We start from the raw sequence: 22517 nt of genomic DNA on the forward strand, positions 1-22517 counted from the left end.
TTTTTTTTAATGTTAGTAGTGTTTCCTTTCCCTCTTGCTAAATTGAATATAATATTGTTCATAATATACAGCAACTGGCATGAATTTAAATATTAACATTTAACCACAAGGAAACATTTACAATTTTCTTTAATAAAACCATTTACAAATAGTGTCCAGCATTTCTGTCACTTTTCCAACATACACAATATTAAGAAAAAACAACTAAATGTTTAACAATATGGAAGTTGCTTATCACATGAATGTGTTAGGTTCAGCTGCCGTTGGCACACTACTTAACAGGGTAACTCAGTAACTGTAACTTGATGACCTTGCTGATTTAAGAACATCCAAATCCTGGAGCATTTTGAATTCCAAAGTCCATGTTGGCCTTAAAGATGCCATATGAGTCACAGATGGGTAGCTTCAGAGTATTTGCACAGGTGTTTGCAACTGGAAAAGGCGAATCACTTAAAAACTGGATGCATGGTGGTGGTGTCATTCCTGCCGGTGGAACTGCCGTCAGCCCTGTGGCAAACATCATCAAATCTTCCAGACACACTGCTGTTGCCTTCTCTGAAAGAAGAAAGTAAACACTGTAGTACATTACAGAAAATGAATTTCCTTACCTCTCCTTTCATAAAACTATAAACAAATAAAAACGGCCATTCAAACCTTCACAATCAAGGAGATAATCTGCCCAAAAGCCAAGTGTTAGGACCTCCTTATGCCGCTTGTTGCTTCCTGCTGGGCTGAGATCTGGTCTGAACATGCTCTCCAGTTCTGAAGCAGTCAGGGCCTTTGCAGAGAAGCATAGGAGTGGGGCCAGCACACTGGAATGTTTTTGCAGTGCACTTAAAAAATTCAGACTTTCCAGTCCATCTTTAAATCTGCAAAGGATAGACAAATAACTAATAATTGGTTTATAGCTATGACTATTGCAGTCTTCTAAATTGTGTTTAAATGACTTTACCTACTAGATCTTTCATTATAAATTTGGACAGATTTCAAATGCATACACAAAAATAATTAATAGTGCTCATAAATTAACTGTGACAGCAAAAAAAGAAGAGCTCATTGGGATTTCAGCATTTAAAAAAAAAAATAGTGCTTTCACACTGGAATAAACAAGTGTGTCGAAAAAGGGATCACCTCTTTTTATAAATAACTGAAAAATTAATCATGTTGCATGACTGATTATTATGGGTCATTGTGAACAATAAATGTATACTAAATTAGAGTTCTAGTGTCAAAAGGTTAATAGCGTGCAACAGTGGCTCAGGAATTAAGTTGTTGTTCATCAGATCACCGGATGCTACCGAATCAGTTTTTTCATATACATCTGAAGGTCTGAAAATGTCAGTGGCTGCTGTGATGAGCAACTGGCCATCCTGAATTTAAAAGGAGTAATGAGTTTACCGTTGTATGACACTTTGGTTTCTTTCAAGGATGTACCATCTGAGGTATTCCTCCACAAATGCTTGTTTCTCACAAGGCTTGACATTTCTGAGGCATCCAGCAGTTTGGAAGATTGTGCTGTTTTGCAAAATAAGATTATGCAAAGACTCCTCTGATTCAGCTTTCAGGACCTATAAAAAAAAAAAAAAAAAAAAAAAAGGTTTACTGTAAGAAAAACAAAAATAATTTTCACTACTTTTACGATTCATTCAAACATTGGATTAAAGAAATGATCAATTTGTTATTTCACTTGTGTTGTTGGGAGGTGGAAATCTGTCCTTTCAGATTACAGAATCTACCTTGAACCTACTTTCAAGATATGATCCAACACGGATAACTGTTATCCTGATTTAATCTTTTAAACTGGCCCCAAGTGTCTTCTAAGTAAACCCATTCCCTGAGCCTAGGTAATTTTCTACCTGATGTAGAACTTTTATGATCTCCTCATCTTGCACATCTTCTACAGTGGCGCTGAAACTCTGATTCCCTGTGATGTGGTTGACCAGGTTCTTGGAGAGGAAATGTGGTGCTGGTCCCCCATGCACAATGGATACAGCGATCATCTTTCCTGCTAAAAAGTACTCATCTTGCCTGGCAGCTGTAATACAGGGCACATAATTATCATGGTTAATTGCTATTAAATATGCTAATGAAAAAAATAAGCCAATTTTTATTAAAATTTCCATTGTAATAATTACGGAGAAAACATCCACCTCTTGAATTATATACAAGATAATGGCTCTCTGGAGGTCCATCAAAGATGGGGCGATTTCTCAGACTGCCCATAAGAAGTGTGAGGAATTCACGCCTCGGGCCACCTGTATCCAAACCGTCTTCAAAGCTGCCAGCATCATCATTAAACTTGATGAACATGTCGTAGTTGTCAGAGTATGTGCTGCGTCGAAATCCTCTAACAGCTCCATCCCATACAGCTGACCTTGATATATTGAACCTGCTGACCTTCTTGTGGTCAAGTTCCAGTGCCAAATTTGCAATAATTTCATGTGCCTCCAAATTGGTGTCTCTAAAAAAAAAAAAGGGAAACTTATTTTTTAAAGGTGTATATACTTCTCTCATGATTGCATGATGTCTTGTACAGAACAAGATGGCGGTTAATTGGATTCAAATGTTTAAATTACTAACACAGGTTCTTCTGGGGGCTCAGCTTTGGCTTCGTTAGGAGTAGGATCTTCATCATCAATCACAATCGGTTCAAACAGCTGTGTGTAGTTTCTGCAGAGTGAAAACATGTACACAAAGTGTAGATGCAAAAATACAAATGCATAAACATGCAGTTCCACTTTTATAGAACGATTCTACTATTTATTTTTCTGAAGAATCAAATGTAAAAGAGTCAAACTACATACATTTATAATAATTGTGTGTATATATTTTGTGCAAACCTCTGGAATAATTACTCAAGATACAACGCACCTGTAACAGGAGCTCTCGACAGTGAGGCATTCAGTAGTGCCTGTATCGTTTTCTTCTTCCAAATCTATGACCTGGAAATACAGAAAAGAGGATGAATGAAAATTCATATTTGACCAATTGATAATTATTTTAATATAGGGAGCCTAAGTCTCCTCCCCTTCTGGTCTGCTCGTGGGTCCCTGAACAAAAGAAAAATGAATGGAAGTGAATGGAGCTATAAAAGTTATTTTCTGGTCTGCTTTGCCTTACTCTCTGAATCACACATATGTTGTACTTCAATTTAAATAATAAATAATTGTGTTTCGACTATGTCTGTAATGTAATTTGAGATTTGTTAGCTTGTAAAAATTTGTCCTTAAAATGACTACAAGTCAGATGTCGCAAATATGATGTCGCCTCAGAAGCTTTTCTCGAAGCTCGCTAAACAAAACTAAGCTTTTCCTCTTCTCTGTGTCTGGTTCGATGATGTCAATTTTGTGAGACGAACATTTACATTTCGCCACGTCTTTTCAAACAAAACATAAAATAACCTTTGCCACCTGTCGCTTAAGCACTTTTTGGCATCAAAATGTGTTTATATACTTCACGGACATCATATTTTAAATCCATTATACACATCAAACGGGATCAGAAAATAATTTTTATTGGCTCATAGAGTCCTATTTTTTTTAGCAGTATGGGACCCATGGTCCGGAAGTAGATGGATGTACCTTAGGTTTCCTATCCCAATAGATTATCTAAAGGTACAGTAAGTAAGAATGAAATAAGAAATCCTGTGGTCAAATTTGCGTACTACAGTCTATCTTTATAAACAAACGAGTGACTCTCCCTCCTCCCGTTCCATGAGTTTCATGGCTACGGATCAGCGCCAGAAGATTCTAGATGACAAAGACGAGTCATACACAGTTAGTTTCAATGTAACCTTCCTTCCAACATGATTGAGACATTAGACTGCTTTGTGATTATTTCACTTACTGTACCTTTAAGGGGTGGATGTTATAATCTATTGATAGTATGAAAATTGATGATGTGAAATGCATTGTATAATAACAATGAATGTAATAAGCAAACAGTGAATCGTCATCTAATTGCAAAGTAAAGGCGGTGGAGATTGTCTGCTGCACTGTTTTACTAATAAAATAGTTTTTTACCTGTTGTACTTCATTAGCAAGCACAAGATCCCCAGCACCCTTCCTTAGAGAACAAAGAAAAGCATTATTGTTGTGTACTGTGAAAATATTAATTGACACTTTGAAAATATTTAAGCATCTTGATTAACAAACAAGCAATACAAGTATTATGTAGTCCATGTTCCAAAAACCATATACAGAATGAATGACTGTGTGTTATACTTGTATAACTATGCATGTGACAAATAAAGAACCTTGAACCTTTAACCTTGACAAAAGTGTATATCTCATTAATACAAAAGTTTAGGCAAAAAACAGTAAAAGATTACATGTTCTTAAAATATCACTTACTCATATTCTGCCGCTTTCTGTAAAGGACTGCTTTCATGTTGAAGTTCCCATGGCTGAAACAAACAAACAAACACACGCACGCACGCGAGCGAGCACGCACGCACGCACACACACACAAAATGTATTTCACATATAACTATTAACTGTTTTACTGAACTGAGGCAAATGGTGGTGGCTAAACAACAAGAAAACTCTATAAAAAAAATTTAAATTGTACTTACCAGTGTATCAGCAAGATCAAACTCAGAGGGCCTTTTAATAACAATCTCGGGGTCAGAGTCAGACAAGTCTGAGTTTTCTCCAACTACAAAACATGAAAACAAATCAAGCTAAGCAAACTAAATTCATACTAATGTATGAAACTTTATTTGATCATGAATAATAGATTAATACGAAAGGCATAAAGTTAGCATTTAAAAATCATGACTCAGTAGATCCAAAAATGGCTGAATTTCATGTTTCCAGGAAGAAACATAACATATACAAGCTAATTTAGGCAGCAATGGTGGCAGAGGAGTTAAAAGCCCGCCCTGTAATCAAAAGGTTGAAGGTTTGAGCCCTGCTCAGTCTGTCACAGTCGTTGTGTCCTTGGGCAAGACACTTCACCCTCCATGCCAGGTGGTGGTAGTGGGAGGGATAGGTGGCATCTGTGTACAGCAGCCTTGCTTCAGTCAGTGAGTCCCAGGACAGTTGTGTCCACATTGTAGCTAATCACCAGCAGTGTGTGAATGTGTATGGGTGAATGACTGGTTTTGTTGTGAAGTGTCTTGGGGGGGTTGTAGAACCCTAGAAGTTGCTATATCAAATACAGGCCATTCACCATTTTAATGTAGGTATGCTATTGACTTGCGTGCTTTATGCGTAATGTTATCATTTTACAATTTCAAAATTAGCAGTTGTTGAAACTAAGGGAATGTGTGTCAAAATCAAAACAAACATTAGCAGCTTACCATCTTCAAAGTCACTCTTCAAGCAGATGAAAACAGTGATTCTTTGATAAGGCTTGCCAACTTCAGCCTTATAAGCCTCAAGTGTAAATGGTCTTTGTGTTCCAGGGACAGTAATGACCTCAGTGCCATCCGGATACAGAAGAAGGAAAGGTCCATCTTTTAGATCTTTGTTAAAGTCCTTCATTTTTTTAACAGCTTGATTGAGCAGACTTGTGGCAGTAGCGTCAGGGTCTGTTGTTAGGAAAATAGTTTTTCCACGGTATGGCTTCAAACCACCCTTTTTTATGGTCATCAAGCCGACATTTATCTGTAAGGAAAAACACATGAACAATGGGCCAAGTAGATACTAATATGACTCTAAGCAGATCTATTCAAACTTGAATATTTATTAACTGCTAAAGAGGGATCTTCCTGACAACCTAAATGTACAATTACTCGTAAACAATTGTTCTTATTCTGGATAGCTTTACTACACTGAACATTTTTTACACAACTCCCCTAAGGAATAACAAAAGAATGTCATTAGAAAATTAACCTCAACTTGTTTTCAGACTGAGCTAGCCAAACTACCTGAACCTTTCTTTTTTCCTTTTTCTTTAAGCCCTTCCTCCCTTCAGAAAACTTTTGCCTCTCTTCATTTTTCTTTTTTCTGTATTCTATGAAGGTGCTGAAGGTTGGAGTCGGGCAGTTTGAGGTAGTCTGTGATGCTAAAGGGAAACAAAGGAAAAATGTACTACAATGTCACACATTAAAGACATTCATTCATGTAACATTCCATTGTCCACACAACACGCAAATAAGGACAACACTGAATAATCTCACTAGAAAATTTCTACCAAGGAATGACAATGCAACTGATACTATTGACCAATACAATTCTACACCAGTAAGTTTTAATGTATAGACACATAATAGGGTTAGTTCCTAAAGTTAACCAAACATAATAAATGAACTAATTTATCATCGTTTCAGTTGTGGAAATGCTCAGAGGACTGTTCCACGAAGCAAGCTAATCCCAAAAGCCAGGCTCACTCTGAAAATCCAGGCTCGATTGCCCCAAATTCGGTTCCAGGAACGAGGCTAACCTGCAGTCTTTCTGCTCATTCATTATGCAATATGCTTGTGGACAAGTCTGGTCCGTGGCACCCTAGCTGCGAGGTTTGTTAACACTAGAACTGCCCTCAAACCTTCACTACTAGAAAGGTCTTGAGCAGTCATTTTGACAGCTGCGTGCATTTTCAAATGAGCCTCGATTTTCTGAGCTCGCTTAGTGGAACAGCCCTCTGGTCTGCTATGGGCTGGAAACAGCTAACGCTAGGCTAATAAATCAATAAATAACAAACATTTTATTATGCTTATTAACTTACTCAATGGGAGTGAAGTGTCTCCGATGCAAGATGCGTGATAAAGCCTCTCGCCACAGCCGCTGCAAAAGTTCGGCGACTCCTCAACCAGCTTTTTCCCACAGCTAGGACAAAACATTCCGCCGTTCTTCTTCAAACGAAATGCGCCACAGGCAGAGTAACTTCCGGTTCCAAAGACGAACAGATCGGACATCCAATCAGTGATGTCTCCTGTTGCCGACTGGTACCTACCCTTTCCGGTTTTCTTAATGTAATTGTGCTTCTCAATTTGTTTTTGTGATTCTTCTTTTGTTTTTGTTCTTCTCGATTTGTTTTTGTGATTCTTCTTTTGTTTTTGTGCTTCTTAATTTGTTTTTGTGATTCTTCTTTTGTTTTTGTGCTTCTTGATTTGTTTTTGTGATTCTTCTTTTGTTTTTGTGCTTCTTGATTTGTTTTTGTGATTCTTCTTTTGTTTTTGTGCTTCTTGATTTGTTTTTGTGATTCTTCTTTTGTTTTTGTGCTTCTTGATTTGTTTTTGTGATTCTCAGTTTTGTTTTTGTGCTTCTCAATTTTGTTTTTGTGCTTCTCAATTTTGTTTTTGTGATTCTCCATTTGTTTTTTTGTTTCTCGATTTTGTTGTTGTGTTTAGCAATTTGTTGGTGTGATTTGCACTTCAGGGCCACCGTACAAATCCTATAAAAAGCTGAACTAGTATATTAAGCACAAATCCTATAAAAAGCAGAAATACTATATTAAGCACAAATCCTATTAAAAGCAGAAATAGTATGATTTAGCACAATAGTAATAAGTTAAACAGAAAAATCGGAAAAGCAAAATGGACAGCTGAAAAAATGCTGAACATGCTGAGGGTCCCTCAAATATACTTGTTAAATGAAAAAAATCAGCAAAAAATATATACAACAGCCACACAATCAGAAATATGTACACATAAGGAAACACACATGCACAGAGAGACACACACACAAGATCCAATTCAGTCACCCAGTCTAAATATATTGAATTTGAATCTTAGAATGAGATCATCCCATTAAAAGCCTTTCTCTCTCTCTCTCTCTCTCTCTCTCTCTGTCACACACACACACGCACACACACACACACACACACACACACACACACATACGGGTCTATGTGGTATGGCGGGACTATACTACGTCAATCCGCCCGGTGGTGGTTTAAGTGGACTACCCTTTTGAAAGGACTTAGAGCCAAGGGAGCGAGGTTAAAGTGTTCGAAAAAATCTGAAAAAAATTTGGGTCACTTCAGACCTCATACACTCCCTATAGAAGTCTAGATACACTGATACACACCAACCAGACTCTATTGTGTTTTCTGGAGACATTGTCCACTTGACAACAATGTGTTTTATGAGGTCCAAAAAAAACAATATTGGGTCTTTAAAGGGACAATGATGTAATATGTAAATAGCTCATCATTACCATGAATACACATCTGACAGGACACAGGATTACTGGAACATCATTTTATTAGTGTTCTTGGATCTGAACATTAATTTTAACCATAAATAAAAAAAGAAATCTATGGACAAAAATGCCCACGCTTCCCACAGAAATATAAAAATATAGAAAACAGAAAAATTAAAAACATTTAAAATGAATTTTAATAGTTTAAAGGTAAATATTAAGGGGAGAAAATATGCATTTATAATTTTTTATTTTAAATATAACCCGTCAAAAAAACCCCTAAATAAATTAAATGTAAAAATTATGAAATACAAACTACTTCTGTATTTAACAAGAACTTTTTTTTCTTTAAACAGAACATCAGTGTTAACAACAATTGGCAATCTGACCAAGATGTAAAACCACAGCTCTCTAAACAGTTATTTTAGTTCATTTTTTTCTGCCTTTTTGCAGTTAATCCTCTGTTTCTTACAAAATCTCTTATGTTTTGAACTGTTCTTCCTGCCAACACCGGATCTTCTACCAATTTGCAATGACTGCATTCATTTTTGGTGGCTAGTTTCCCTTCGTTTATGTGGTCTTTAAAATGCCTCATCACTGCAGCAACCTCAGCCTTGGACCACATGTTTTTGGGAGCTCTTCGGGAATTGTGGGATTGAGCAGCATTTTTCTCTGGAAGATATATAAAGTAGTAGTAGTTAAAACAAACAAAAAACCAAACAAAAAAAACAAAAAACATTTGGTGGTTAAAAGAATGGATGCTACCCTGTACTAACTTCTGAAATGTGTTGCTACCATCAATATCAAAACGAGCTAAAATTCTCTTTGAAAATTTATCAAATTTCTAAAATGAGACATTTAGTGTTCCGCTGTGAATAAAAGACTGAATAAAAAGTTGAATAAAAGTCTCTTGATGCATGCTCAATCATCCAGGTAAGTAAATCCCAAAACGTTGATTCTGTTAATCTGGACGTAGCGTTTTCAGTGGGAGAAACATTTTGTCACTCATCCAAGTGACTTTTTGCCACCACTCTGCAGTTTGCCATATGTTGCAAAGTGATGAAACAATAATAAGCTTAGAGAACCAACTGCACCCCTTACCTTCAGAGGGAGCAGCAGTCTCACTTGCTGCAGGCATTGTGAGTGGTCCTTCATCTGCTGATTACACAATTTGATTAAGTTTTAATATTTGTAACAAACATTTTATCCACAGAAACCAAGCTAGTGGTAACTTACCACAATCTACAGTGTCTTGGAGCTGCGCTGTGTTTGTGGAATCAGCTACTGCATGTACAGGCTCACTGGTGCCACACGCCAACATTGTGAGTGCTGTGTCATCATCATCTGATTCACTCTCACTGTCCTTTGTTTCAGCATCACTTAATGCAATTTCATCTGAGAAATTGTGGGAAAACCCCCCCAAAAAACCAAACACAAACCCCCCAAAAACCTCACATTAACAACGAGATATGACAAAATACAGAACAAATACTGGAAATTATAGTACATAGTTTTACTATTTAAGGCCACCACTCTGCAGTTTGCCAAATGTTGCAAAGTGATGAAACAATAGACTTCAAGAACCTTAAATCATGGACATTTAACAGAATGGTCTGTGCTTTTAGGTTTTAATTCTGTTGATAAAGCATAATATTCAACTACTGCCCTAATATTTGCTCCTTTCAATACAAACCTTCTATTTTGATCTCATCCAGTGATTTCCCCTGGATCTGGGAAAGTTGTCCTTTTTCCAGTGTTAAAAGCAGTTTGGAAATCTTGGCCAGCTGTGTTGTGGGAACTGGTAATCTGTAGAATTCGCGGTGAACGCGGATATCATGACCCAGGAAATCTGCAACCTGATCAAGTTCGTTGTTTTTCAAATTAAGGACTTGTGAGAGTGTGGCAACATGTTTTCTGAGCTGTGTCGATCTTAGATACTCAGGCTGCTTTGCTCCACACTGGTGTGCATGAACACGCAAGGAGTCCATTCCTCTGTAATGACTCATTGATCGGGGTCTTGCAAAGAGGTAGATATTAGTGGCACAAATACCACAGTCAGGCCTCCTACTAACCAGTAGTGACAGAGCATCCAGCATGCTTGGTGTTAGCAGAACTGGAACATTTCTGTCCCTTTTTCCCATTATTTCTATTCTACAGAAATAGTTACAGAGTCTCTGTTCCATTTCTGAGAGCCCCATGGCAACATCTGTGTGGAGTGCTGTTTTGTCTCTTTCAAGAAAACTTTTGAGGCGCATCTTTGAAACCTCTCCAGAACGTCTTCGGTTGAACACAATGATTTGAGAGAGTGTAACTTGTGCAAGTTGGGCATAATTCTGAGCTGTGGCTTCGTTCTCCAAGCTGCAAAAGGCACTTTCTGCAGATTTTTGAAGGTAGTGATGGAGAATCCGAACATCTTCTGTAAAGGGCAATGTTGATGGCTTGTTAAACTTTGCCTCACTCAATGTGTTCAAGGCACGGTGAGACACCATCTCAGACCATTTGGAGACATACAACTTCTTGAACGCATCAGTGGACTTGATTAGGGCTTCATCCTCTGTCATGAGGGCACGACAATGGATAATGTCAGACATTTTATGCAGTGTATGTCCCAGTTTCAGCGCAAGGCTTGGAGTTTTGTATGACAGTGTCTCTTCATCAAAACCTGAAACTTTCTTTACTGCTTGCACAACTCTCTAGAAATTAGCAGGCTTAATAGCTTCTTCCATGTTATGCACTGAGAATTCTGTGCGCAGACACAACAACAAACGTCCCGCTTCACGAAGCTTCTGTCGTATATAATCATACTTTGTAGGGTCTTGTCCATGTTTATTGTAGAGGGACTGGGCAAACTGAATAACAGTAAAGTCATTTCGCACAGCTGAGGCAATCTCATCTTGTTTCATAACAGCAAGAACCTTCCAGACTCCACTTGACACCTGCGGATAACACTGAGACTCCAGAGTTAAAGCCAGGCCGAGTACTTTGGTTCTTCCAGGTTCTTTATCCGTGTCATCTTTTGGTTTGTTAGGACATCTGCGGACATGTCTCCAAAGATCCTTGCGAACATACATCCCTTGACAATAAAAGCAATGAGCAAACTTTCCCTCTACTGCTTTAATCTTGGGTCTTCTCTTCACTTTCAGTGGTCCCACTCCACCATGCAAAACTGCAGCATTATGCTTAAAATTTCCCTTATTTCTCAATTTCTCTAACAGACTTTTACGCTCGTTTGAGTCTCTAGGCAGGGAAAATGCATGCACAACATCAGGAGCCGTTTTGTGCGTTTTCAGGTGGCGGGAAATTTTAGCTTGTGGTTTGCCACAAAAATAGCAGTAATTTCTTTTACTTAAAGTCATTTTTTCTGATTCAGTTTCGCAAAGCTCACTTTTATCTTGTGGCTTGTCCTTTGTCAAGTTGTGGATTAAATTCGTTGAATCTGATTGTTCATGCGCTTTGGAGATGTCATCTTGGCATAGCAGACCTTTTGATGTGCTTGGCAATAATGAGATGTCTTCATCTGAATCTTCATCATATGACTCTGAATCTGGCACATATTCTTCTTCTGATATGCTGTGGTTGCCATCATCATCGCTTGATATTTGATCCAGAACTGAATGTGGCAATCCATCCTCCCCTGAATATTCAGAAATTTCTTCTTTCTGGAATGTAAGAACAAAAGTTTTTTTAATTGATCAATACTTTAGACAGGTAAAAAATAAACTGAAAAAAAGTCAAGCCAAATATGAATGGGATACACACCTGTGTTGACTGGTGGCAATTCTGATTTGCCAATTTTGCAAGGCAAGATTTGTGCCAGACCCCTAAACAAACTGAAACACATTTTGATAGACTTAATTTAGCTTTGCAGTTCTATTTAAGTGAAGTAGTTTTTTGTCAAAGCATTGCAGTAATGTCAAATGCTGAAAAAAAAAAAAACAAAACTGTTCACATTAAGGATATTTTAATGACTACACATACACTGCTAATCCCCCTCCCCCCCCCAAAAAAGGACATCCCAGATGTGAATGAAGGAATTATTCTTATTAAATACTTTGTTCTTTAGGTAGTTGAGTGGCATGAAAGTGTGTAGTTGAATGTGTGTGGCCTCCAGATGCCTGTACGACTTCCCTACAATGCCTGGGCATGCTCGGGATGAGGTGGCGGATGGTCTCCTGAAGGATCTCCTCCAAGACCTGGACTAAAGCATCTGCCAACCCCTGGACAGTTTGTGGTGGATGGAGTGAGACATGATGTCCCAGATGTGCTCAATTGGATTCAGGTCTGGGGAACAGGCGGGCCAGTCCATAGCATCAATGCCTTTGTCATGGAGGAACTGCTGACATACTCCAGCCACATGAGGCCCAGTGTCGTCTCGCATTAGGTGGACCCCAGGGCCAAATGCACCAGCATGTGGTCTCACAAAGGGTCCGAGGACCTCATCTTGTTACCCAATGACAGTCAGGCTCTCTGGCAGGCACAGAAATGCCACCCCTCACCATTACTGACCCACTGCCAATATGATCATGCTGGAGGATGTTGCAGGCAGCAGAACATTCCCCACGGCATCTCCAGACTGTCACGTGCTCAGTTTGAACCTCCTTTCAGCTGTGAGGAGCATAGGGTGCCCGTGCTGAAGTTGCCAAACTTTGTGTTTTCTGGCAAATGCCAAACATCCTGCATGGTGTTGGACTGCAAGCTCAATCCCCACCTGTGGATGCTGGACCCTCAAGCCACCCTCATGAAGTCAGTTTCTGACCATTTGAGCAGACAGATGCACATTTGTGGCCTGTTTGAGGTCATTTTGCAGGGCTCCTCTTGTTCCTCCTTGCACAAAGGTGGAGGTAGCGGTCCTGCTGCTGGGTTGTTGCCCTCCTATGGCCTACTCCACATCCAGGTAGCACCTCCATGCTCTGGACACTACACTAACAGACACAGCAAACCTTCTTGCCACAGCTCACATTGATGTGCTACGCTAGATGAGCTGCACTACCTGAGCCCCTTGTGTGGGTTGTAGACTGTCTCATGCTACCACTAAAATGAAATCACCGCCAGCATTCAAAAGTGACCATAACATCAGCCAGAAAGCATAGGTGCTGAGAAGTGGTCTGTGGTCACCACCTGCAGAACCAGTCCTTTATTATGGTGAATTGACTATAATTTCCACTTGTTGTCTACTCTATTTGCAAAACAGCATGTGAAACTGGTTGTCAGTGTTACTTCCTAAGTGAACAGTTTGATTTCACAGAAGTGTGACTGACTTGGAGTAACATCGCATTGTTTAAGTGTTCCCTTTATTATTTTGAGCAGTTTATGTTATGGAATGGGGAATTGAGGACAATCCCAAGTATACCATTTTTACAAGGTCCTGCACCAATGAGGTAATACTGCATTTCTTTAATTAGACGTGACCACCCATTAATTAAAAAGGGAGCAGTGTTCATTTCAGCACGTCTTAACTTGTTGAACTCTATTAATGCTTTTTACTATACACTGTACCTATTCACTAAATGTCTCACCTTTGCACTTAAAGCCAAGCCACTTGAGGGAGGAAACCGGTCCCACACACTGAATGCACTTGTCCAAAGATGATATTGTTGTGCACACCAGACGATGATTGTGACACTGTTAGCAAAATATTGCAACATTTATTTGTTTTGGACAGTTGGAAAGGTGTGTTTTCAATTCAGTTGCAGATATCAACTAATAAACTTCGTCCATGTAAATCACATCACACCCAGGTGACTGCCAAACACACACACACACACACAGCATCCATAAAGAATGATGATAGATTAAATTATTAGTTCATTAAGTGGTACACTGGATTATATTTACCCTTTCAGGCTCTGGATGTTTCAGGTCCAGATCATTGTTTGGAAAGCTGTTTGGTTGCGGCTTTAGGCAGCTCACAGTCTTCTGAATCTGGCTGGTCTCAGTCTTCGTGTGTAACAGATAGAGAATGAAGACAAAAGAACAGTAATCTGACAGTTACTAAAAATGCATCACTCAAGAGGATGAATAGACCATTTCACTATCGGCAAATAGCGTAAGGTACACATCGTGCATGAGAAACATTCATTAAAATCTGTCCTAGGTCAATGTTACCTCTTCAAAATCTTGCACTGAAGAAGAATGCATGGCTTCTGAGCCTTGCTGAGGCATTTCTTCATCAAGATCCTGCAACAAAGAAAAGATGGCACAAAGATTAGACCAAGTGCTCTTCTTGCAACTGTACTGGGCAGTCCTGTGCTTCTGTCTTTAATTTGCATGTGTGTGTGTGGGGGGGGGGGGGCTTTCCACTCAAGAAATGTTTTCTTCTGAAAAAAATACTGGCTACAATAATTAACAACTGATTCCTTTGCAATCATCCATCCTCTTCCACTTATCCTTATCAGGATTGTGGGGTAGCAGTTTTGGGGCCTATACCAGCTACCATAGGGCAGTACAACCTGGACAGATCGCCAGTCTAACATGGAAGGACAAGCATTTGCATTCACACCAAAGGGCAGTTTTGAATCACCAGTTAACCTAACCCCATAAGCTACATCTTTGGACTGTGGGAAGAAGCCAGAGTACACAGCCAGAGAGAGCCCATGCATTACAGCAGTAAAAAGTGCCTAAAACAAGTTAAGAAGTTGTATAGTACTATCTATCTTAATGTTCAAGCCTGAGTTTCAAAAACTTTCAACATAGAAACAAAGCACATGCAGTCAGCTCTGCATGCTGTAGGTCAAACTGTCAAGACATACGAGAAGACCCCTCCTAAAACCAGAGTGATGTCACCATGAAGCAAACTTTGACGGAGTCCCCCAATAACAGTGTGGTCCTCCTAAGTCACATTTGGGTGGTTAACACACACACACACACACACACTCAGATGTTATCCAGACTTGCACTTTGAAACAATGAAAAGGACCTACAAGCCACGGTCCATGTAAATCACATCACACCCAGGTGACTGCCAAACACACACACACACAGCATCCATAAAGAATGATGATAGATTAAATTATTAGTTCATTAAGTGGTACACTGGATTATATTTACCCTTTCAGGCTCTGGATGTTTCAGGTCCAGATCATTGTTTGGAAAGCTGTTTGGTTGTGGCTTTAGGCAGCTCACAGTCTTCTGAATCTGGCTGGTCTCAGTCTTCGTGTGTAACAGATAGAGAATGAAGACAAAAGAACAGTAATCTGACAGTTACTAAAAATGCATCACTCAAGAGGATGAATAGACCATTTCACTATCGGCAAATAGCGTAAGGTACACATCGTGCATGAGAAACATTCATTAAAATCTGTCCTAGGTCAATGTTACCTCTTCAAAATCTTGCACTGAAGAAGAATGCATGGCTTCTGAGCCTTGCTGAGGCATTTCTTCATCAAGATCCTGCAACAAAGAAAAGATGGCACAAAGATTAGACCAAGTGCTCTTCTTGCAACTGTACTGGGCAGTCCTGTGCTTCTGTCTTTAATTTGCATGTGTGTGTGTGTGTGTGTGTGTGTGGGGGGGCTTTCCACTCAAGAAATGTTTTCTTCTGAAAAAAATACTGGCTACAATAATTAACAACTGATTCCTTTGCAATCATCCATCCTCTTCCACTTATCCTTATCAGGATTGTGGGGTAGCAGTTTTGGGGCCTATACCAGCTACCATAGGGCAGTACAACCTGGACAGATCGCCAGTCTAACATGGAAGGACAAGCATTTGCATTCACACCAAAGGGCAGTTTTGAATCACCAGTTAACCTAACCCCATAAGCTACATCTTTGGACTGTGGGAAGAAGCCAGAGTACACAGCCAGAGAGAGCCCATGCATTACAGCAGTAAAAAGTGCCTAAAACAAGTTAAGAAGTTGTATAGTACTATCTATCTTAATGTTCAAGCCTGAGTTTCAAAAAATTTCAACATAGAAACAAAGCACATGCAGTCAGCTCTGCATGCTGTAGGTCAAACTGTCAAGAAATACGAGAAGACCCCTCCTAAAACCAGAGTGATGTCACCATGAAGCAAACTTTGACGGAGTCCCCCAATAACAGTGTGGTCCTCCTAAGTCACATTTGGGTGGTTAACACACACACACACACACACTCAGATGTTATCCAGACTTGCACTTTGAAACAATGAAAAGGACCTACAAGCCACGGTCCATGTAAATCACATCACACCCAGGTGACTGCCAAACACACACACACACAGCATCCATAAAGAATGATGATAGATTAAATTATTAGTTCATTAAGTGGTACACTGGATTATATTTACCCTTTCAGGCTCTGGATGTTTCAGGTCCAGATCATTGTTTGGAAAGCTGTTTGGTTGTGGCTTTAGGCAGCTCACAGTCTTCTGAATCTGGCTGGTCTCAGTCTTCGTGTGTAACAGATAGAGAATGAAGACAAAAGAACAGTAATCTGACAGTTACTAAAAATGCATCACTCAAGAGGATGAATAGACCATTTCACTATTGGCAAATAGCGTAAGGTACACATCGTGCATGAGAAACATTCATTAAAATCTGTCCTAGGTCAATGTTACCTCTTCAAAATCTTGCACTGAAGAAGAATGCATGGCTTCTGAGCCTTGCTGAGGCATTTCTTCATCAAGATCCTGCAACAAAGAAAAGATGGCACAAAGATTAGACCAAGTGCTCTTCTTGCAACTGTACTGGGCAGTCCTGTGCTTCTGTCTTTAATTTGCATGTGTGTGTGTGTGTGTGTGTGGGGGGGGGGGGGGCTTTCCACTCAAGAAATGTTTTCTTCTGAAAAAAATACTGGCTACAATAGTTAACAACTGATTCCTTTGCAATCATCCATCCTCTTCCACTTATCCTTATCAGGATTGTGGGGTAGCAGTTTTGGGGCCTATACCAGCTACCATAGGGCAGTACAACCTGGACAGATCACCAGTCTAACATGGAAGGACAAGCATTTGCATTCACACCAAAGGGCAGTTTTGAATCACCAGTTAACCTAACCCCATAAGCTACATCTTTGGACTGTGGGAAGAAGCCAGAGTACACAGCGAGAGAGCCCATGCACTACCAGCAGTAAAAAGTGCCTAAAACAAGTTAAGTTGTATAGTACTATCTATCTTAATGTTCAAGCCTGAGTTTCAAACCACATAGAAACAAAGCACATGTAGTCAGTTCTGCATGCTGTAGGTCAAACTGTCAAGAAATACGAGAAGACCCCTCCTAAAACCAGAGTGATGTCACCATGAAGCAAACTTTGACGGAGTCTCCCAATAACAGTGTGGTCCTCCTAAGTCACATTTGGGTGGTTAACACACACACACACACTCAGATGTTATCCAGACTTGCACTTTGAAACAATGAAAAGGACCTACAAGCCACAGTCCATGTAAATCACATCACACCCAGGTGACTGCCAAACACAAACACACACACAGCATCCATAAAGAATGATGATAGATTAAATTATTAGTTCATTAAGTGGTACACTGGATTATATTTACCCTTTCAGGCTCTGGATGTTTCAGGTCCAGATCATTGTTTGGAAAGCTGTTTGGTTGCGGCTTTAGGCAGCTCACAGTCTTCTGAATCTGGCTGGTCTCAGTCTTCGTGTGTAACAGATAGAGAATGAAGACAAAAGAACAGTAATCTGACAGTTACTAAAAATGCATCACTCAAGAGGATGAATAGACCATTTCACTATCGGCAAATAGCGTAAGGTACACATCGTGCATGAGAAACATTCATTAAAATCTGTCCTAGGTCAATGTTACCTCTTCAAAATCTTGCACTGAAGAAGAATGCATGGCTTCTGAGCCTTGCTGAGGCATTTCTTCATCAAGATCCTGCAACAAAGAAAAGATGGCACAAAGATTAGACCAAGTGCTCTTCTTGCAACTGTACTGGGCAGTCCTGTGCTTCTGTCTTTAATTTGCATGTGTGTGTGTGGGGGGGGGGGGGCTTTCCACTCAAGAAATGTTTTCTTCTGAAAAAAATACTGGCTACAATAATTAACAACTGATTCCTTTGCAATCATCCATCCTCTTCCACTTATCCTTATCAGGATTGTGGGGTAGCAGTTTTGGGGCCTATACCAGCTACCATAGGGCAGTACAACCTGGACAGATCGCCAGTCTAACATGGAAGGACAAGCATTTGCATTCACACCAAAGGGCAGTTTTGAATCACCAGTTAACCTAACCCCATAAGCTACATCTTTGGACTGTGGGAAGAAGCCAGAGTACACAGCCAGAGAGAGCCCATGCATTACAGCAGTAAAAAGTGCCTAAAACAAGTTAAGAAGTTGTATAGTACTATCTATCTTAATGTTCAAGCCTGAGTTTCAAAAAATTTCAACATAGAAACAAAGCACATGCAGTCAGCTCTGCATGCTGTAGGTCAAACTGTCAAGACATACGAGAAGACCCCTCCTAAAACCAGAGTGATGTCACCATGAAGCAAACTTTGACGGAGTCCCCCAATAACAGTGTGGTCCTCCTAAGTCACATTTGGGTGGTTAACACACACACACACACACACTCAGATGTTATCCAGACTTGCACTTTGAAACAATGAAAAGGACCTACAAGCCACGGTCCATGTAAATCACATCACACCCAGGTGACTGCCAAACACACACACACACAGCATCCATAAAGAATGATGATAGATTAAATTATTAGTTCATTAAGTGGTACACTGGATTATATTTACCCTTTCAGGCTCTGGATGTTTCAGGTCCAGATCATTGTTTGGAAAGCTGTTTGGTTGTGGCTTTAGGCAGCTCACAGTCTTCTGAATCTGGCTGGTCTCAGTCTTCGTGTGTAACAGATAGAGAATGAAGACAAAAGAACAGTAATCTGACAGTTACTAAAAATGCATCACTCAAGAGGATGAATAGACCATTTCACTATCGGCAAATAGCGTAAGGTACACATCGTGCATGAGAAACATTCATTAAAATCTGTCCTAGGTCAATGTTACCTCTTCAAAATCTTGCACTGAAGAAGAATGCATGGCTTCTGAGCCTTGCTGAGGCATTTCTTCATCAAGATCCTGCAACAAAGAAAAGATGGCACAAAGATTAGACCAAGTGCTCTTCTTGCAACTGTACTGGGCAGTCCTGTGCTTCTGTCTTTAATTTGCATGTGTGTGTGTGTGTGTGTGTGGGGGGGGGGGGGGCTTTCCACTCAAGAAATGTTTTCTTCTGAAAAAAATACTGGCTACAATAATTAACAACTGATTCCTTTGCAATCATCCATCCTCTTCCACTTATCCTTATCAGGATTGTGGGGTAGCAGTTTTGGGGCCTATACCAGCTACCATAGGGCAGTACAACCTGGACAGATCGCCAGTCTAACATGGAAGGACAAGCATTTGCATTCACACCAAAGGGCAGTTTTGAATCACCAGTTAACCTAACCCCATAAGCTACATCTTTGGACTGTGGGAAGAAGCCAGAGTACACAGCCAGAGAGAGCCCATGCATTACAGCAGTAAAAAGTGCCTAAAACAAGTTAAGAAGTTGTATAGTACTATCTATCTTAATGTTCAAGCCTGAGTTTCAAAAAATTTCAACATAGAAACAAAGCACATGCAGTCAGCTCTGCATGCTGTAGGTCAAACTGTCAAGACATACGAGAAGACCCCTCCTAAAACCAGAGTGATGTCACCATGAAGCAAACTTTGACGGAGTCCCCCAATAACAGTGTGGTCCTCCTAAGTCACATTTGGGTGGTTAACACACACACACACACACACTCAGATGTTATCCAGACTTGCACTTTGAAACAATGAAAAGGACCTACAAGCCACGGTCCATGTAAATCACATCACACCCAGGTGACTGCCAAACACACACACACACAGCATCCATAAAGAATGATGATAGATTAAATTATTAGTTCATTAAGTGGTACACTGGATTATATTTACCCTTTCAGGCTCTGGATGTTTCAGGTCCAGATCATTGTTTGGAAAGCTGTTTGGTTGTGGCTTTAGGCAGCTCACAGTCTTCTGAATCTGGCTGGTCTCAGTCTTCGTGTGTAACAGATAGAGAATGAAGACAAAAGAACAGTAATCTGACAGTTACTAAAAATGCATCACTCAAGAGGATGAATAGACCATTTCACTATTGGCAAATAGCGTAAGGTACACATCGTGCATGAGAAACATTCATTAAAATCTGTCCTAGGTCAATGTTACCTCTTCAAAATCTTGCACTGAAGAAGAATGCATGGCTTCTGAGCCTTGCTGAGGCATTTCTTCATCAAGATCCTGCAACAAAGAAAAGATGGCACAAAGATTAGACCAAGTGCTCTTCTTGCAACTGTACTGGGCAGTCCTGTGCTTCTGTCTTTAATTTGCATGTGTGTGTGTGTGTGTGTGTGTGTGGGGGGGGGGGGGGCTTTCCACTCAAGAAATGTTTTCTTCTGAAAAAAATACTGGCTACAATAGTTAACAACTGATTCCTTTGCAATCATCCATCCTCTTCCACTTATCCTTATCAGGATTGTGGGGTAGCAGTTTTGGGGCCTATACCAGCTACCATAGGGCAGTACAACCTGGACAGATCACCAGTCTAACATGGAAGGACAAGCATTTGCATTCACACCAAAGGGCAGTTTTGAATCACCAGTTAACCTAACCCCATAAGCTACATCTTTGGACTGTGGGAAGAAGCCAGAGTACACAGCGAGAGAGCCCATGCACTACCAGCAGTAAAAAGTGCCTAAAACAAGTTAAGTTGTATAGTACTATCTATCTTAATGTTCAAGCCTGAGTTTCAAACCACATAGAAACAAAGCACATGTAGTCAGTTCTGCATGCTGTAGGTCAAACTGTCAAGAAATACGAGAAGACCCCTCCTAAAACCAGAGTGATGTCACCATGAAGCAAACTTTGACGGAGTCTCCCAATAACAGTGTGGTCCTCCTAAGTCACATTTGGGTGGTTAACACACACACACACACTCAGATGTTATCCAGACTTGCACTTTGAAACAATGAAAAGGACCTACAAGCCACAGTCCATGTAAATCACATCACACCCAGGTGACTGCCAAACACAAACACACACACAGCATCCATAAAGAATGATGATAGATTAAATTATTAGTTCATTAAGTGGTACACTGGATTATATTTACCCTTTCAGGCTCTGGATGTTTCAGGTCCAGATCATTGTTTGGAAAGCTGTTTGGTTGCGGCTTTAGGCAGCTCACAGTCTTCTGAATCTGGCTGGTCTCAGTCTTCGTGTGTAACAGATAGAGAATGAAGACAAAAGAACAGTAATCTGACAGTTACTAAAAATGCATCACTCAAGAGGATGAATAGACCATTTCACTATCGGCAAATAGCGTAAGGTACACATCGTGCATGAGAAACATTCATTAAAATCTGTCCTAGGTCAATGTTACCTCTTCAAAATCTTGCACTGAAGAAGAATGCATGGCTTCTGAGCCTTGCTGAGGCATTTCTTCATCAAGATCCTGCAACAAAGAAAAGATGGCACAAAGATTAGACCAAGTGCTCTTCTTGCAACTGTACTGGGCAGTCCTGTGCTTCTGTCTTTAATTTGCATGTGTGTGTGTGGGGGGGGGGGGGCTTTCCACTCAAGAAATGTTTTCTTCTGAAAAAAATACTGGCTACAATAATTAACAACTGATTCCTTTGCAATCATCCATCCTCTTCCACTTATCCTTATCAGGATTGTGGGGTAGCAGTTTTGGGGCCTATACCAGCTACCATAGGGCAGTACAACCTGGACAGATCGCCAGTCTAACATGGAAGGACAAGCATTTGCATTCACACCAAAGGGCAGTTTTGAATCACCAGTTAACCTAACCCCATAAGCTACATCTTTGGACTGTGGGAAGAAGCCAGAGTACACAGCCAGAGAGAGCCCATGCATTACAGCAGTAAAAAGTGCCTAAAACAAGTTAAGAAGTTGTATAGTACTATCTATCTTAATGTTCAAGCCTGAGTTTCAAAAAATTTCAACATAGAAACAAAGCACATGCAGTCAGCTCTGCATGCTGTAGGTCAAACTGTCAAGACATACGAGAAGACCCCTCCTAAAACCAGAGTGATGTCACCATGAAGCAAACTTTGACGGAGTCCCCCAATAACAGTGTGGTCCTCCTAAGTCACATTTGGGTGGTTAACACACACACACACACACACTCAGATGTTATCCAGACTTGCACTTTGAAACAATGAAAAGGACCTACAAGCCACGGTCCATGTAAATCACATCACACCCAGGTGACTGCCAAACACACACACACACAGCATCCATAAAGAATGATGATAGATTAAATTATTAGTTCATTAAGTGGTACACTGGATTATATTTACCCTTTCAGGCTCTGGATGTTTCAGGTCCAGATCATTGTTTGGAAAGCTGTTTGGTTGTGGCTTTAGGCAGCTCACAGTCTTCTGAATCTGGCTGGTCTCAGT

The 22517-nt window shown here is 40.1% G+C and overlaps 1 protein-coding gene and 1 long non-coding RNA gene across 2 annotated transcripts; both read right to left on the reverse strand.

The window, feature by feature from the left end:
• Positions 1–1817: 1817 nt before the first annotated feature.
• On the reverse strand, positions 1818–6646 carry LOC309706279 (uncharacterized protein; the record flags this gene model as incomplete). Its single annotated transcript, XM_082532647.1, has 10 exons — positions 6335–6646; positions 5873–6009; positions 5303–5609; positions 4574–4656; positions 4353–4405; positions 4023–4065; positions 2872–2942; positions 2581–2670; positions 2151–2461; positions 1818–2035 (listed from the first exon to the last, which is right to left on the reverse strand). Exons 1-10 carry the CDS (start codon positions 6408–6410, stop codon positions 1818–1820), a joined length of 1389 nt encoding a protein of 462 aa, XP_082388773.1. The 5' UTR covers positions 6411–6646.
• A 1705-nt stretch (positions 6647–8351) lies between these two features.
• LOC309706462 lies at positions 8352–13839 on the reverse strand. The gene is made up of 6 exons (XR_014276743.1): positions 13604–13839; positions 11847–11917; positions 9781–11746; positions 9324–9482; positions 9189–9245; positions 8352–8759 (listed from the first exon to the last, which is right to left on the reverse strand). It is a non-coding gene; the product is annotated as an uncharacterized lncRNA (long non-coding RNA).
• Between the last annotated feature and the right edge of the window lie 8678 nt (positions 13840–22517).

The sequence above is a fragment of the Aulonocara stuartgranti genome (genome assembly GCF_965226115.1).
Source record: "Aulonocara stuartgranti genome assembly, chromosome: 5".
Taxonomy (NCBI): domain Eukaryota; kingdom Metazoa; phylum Chordata; class Actinopteri; order Cichliformes; family Cichlidae; genus Aulonocara; species Aulonocara stuartgranti.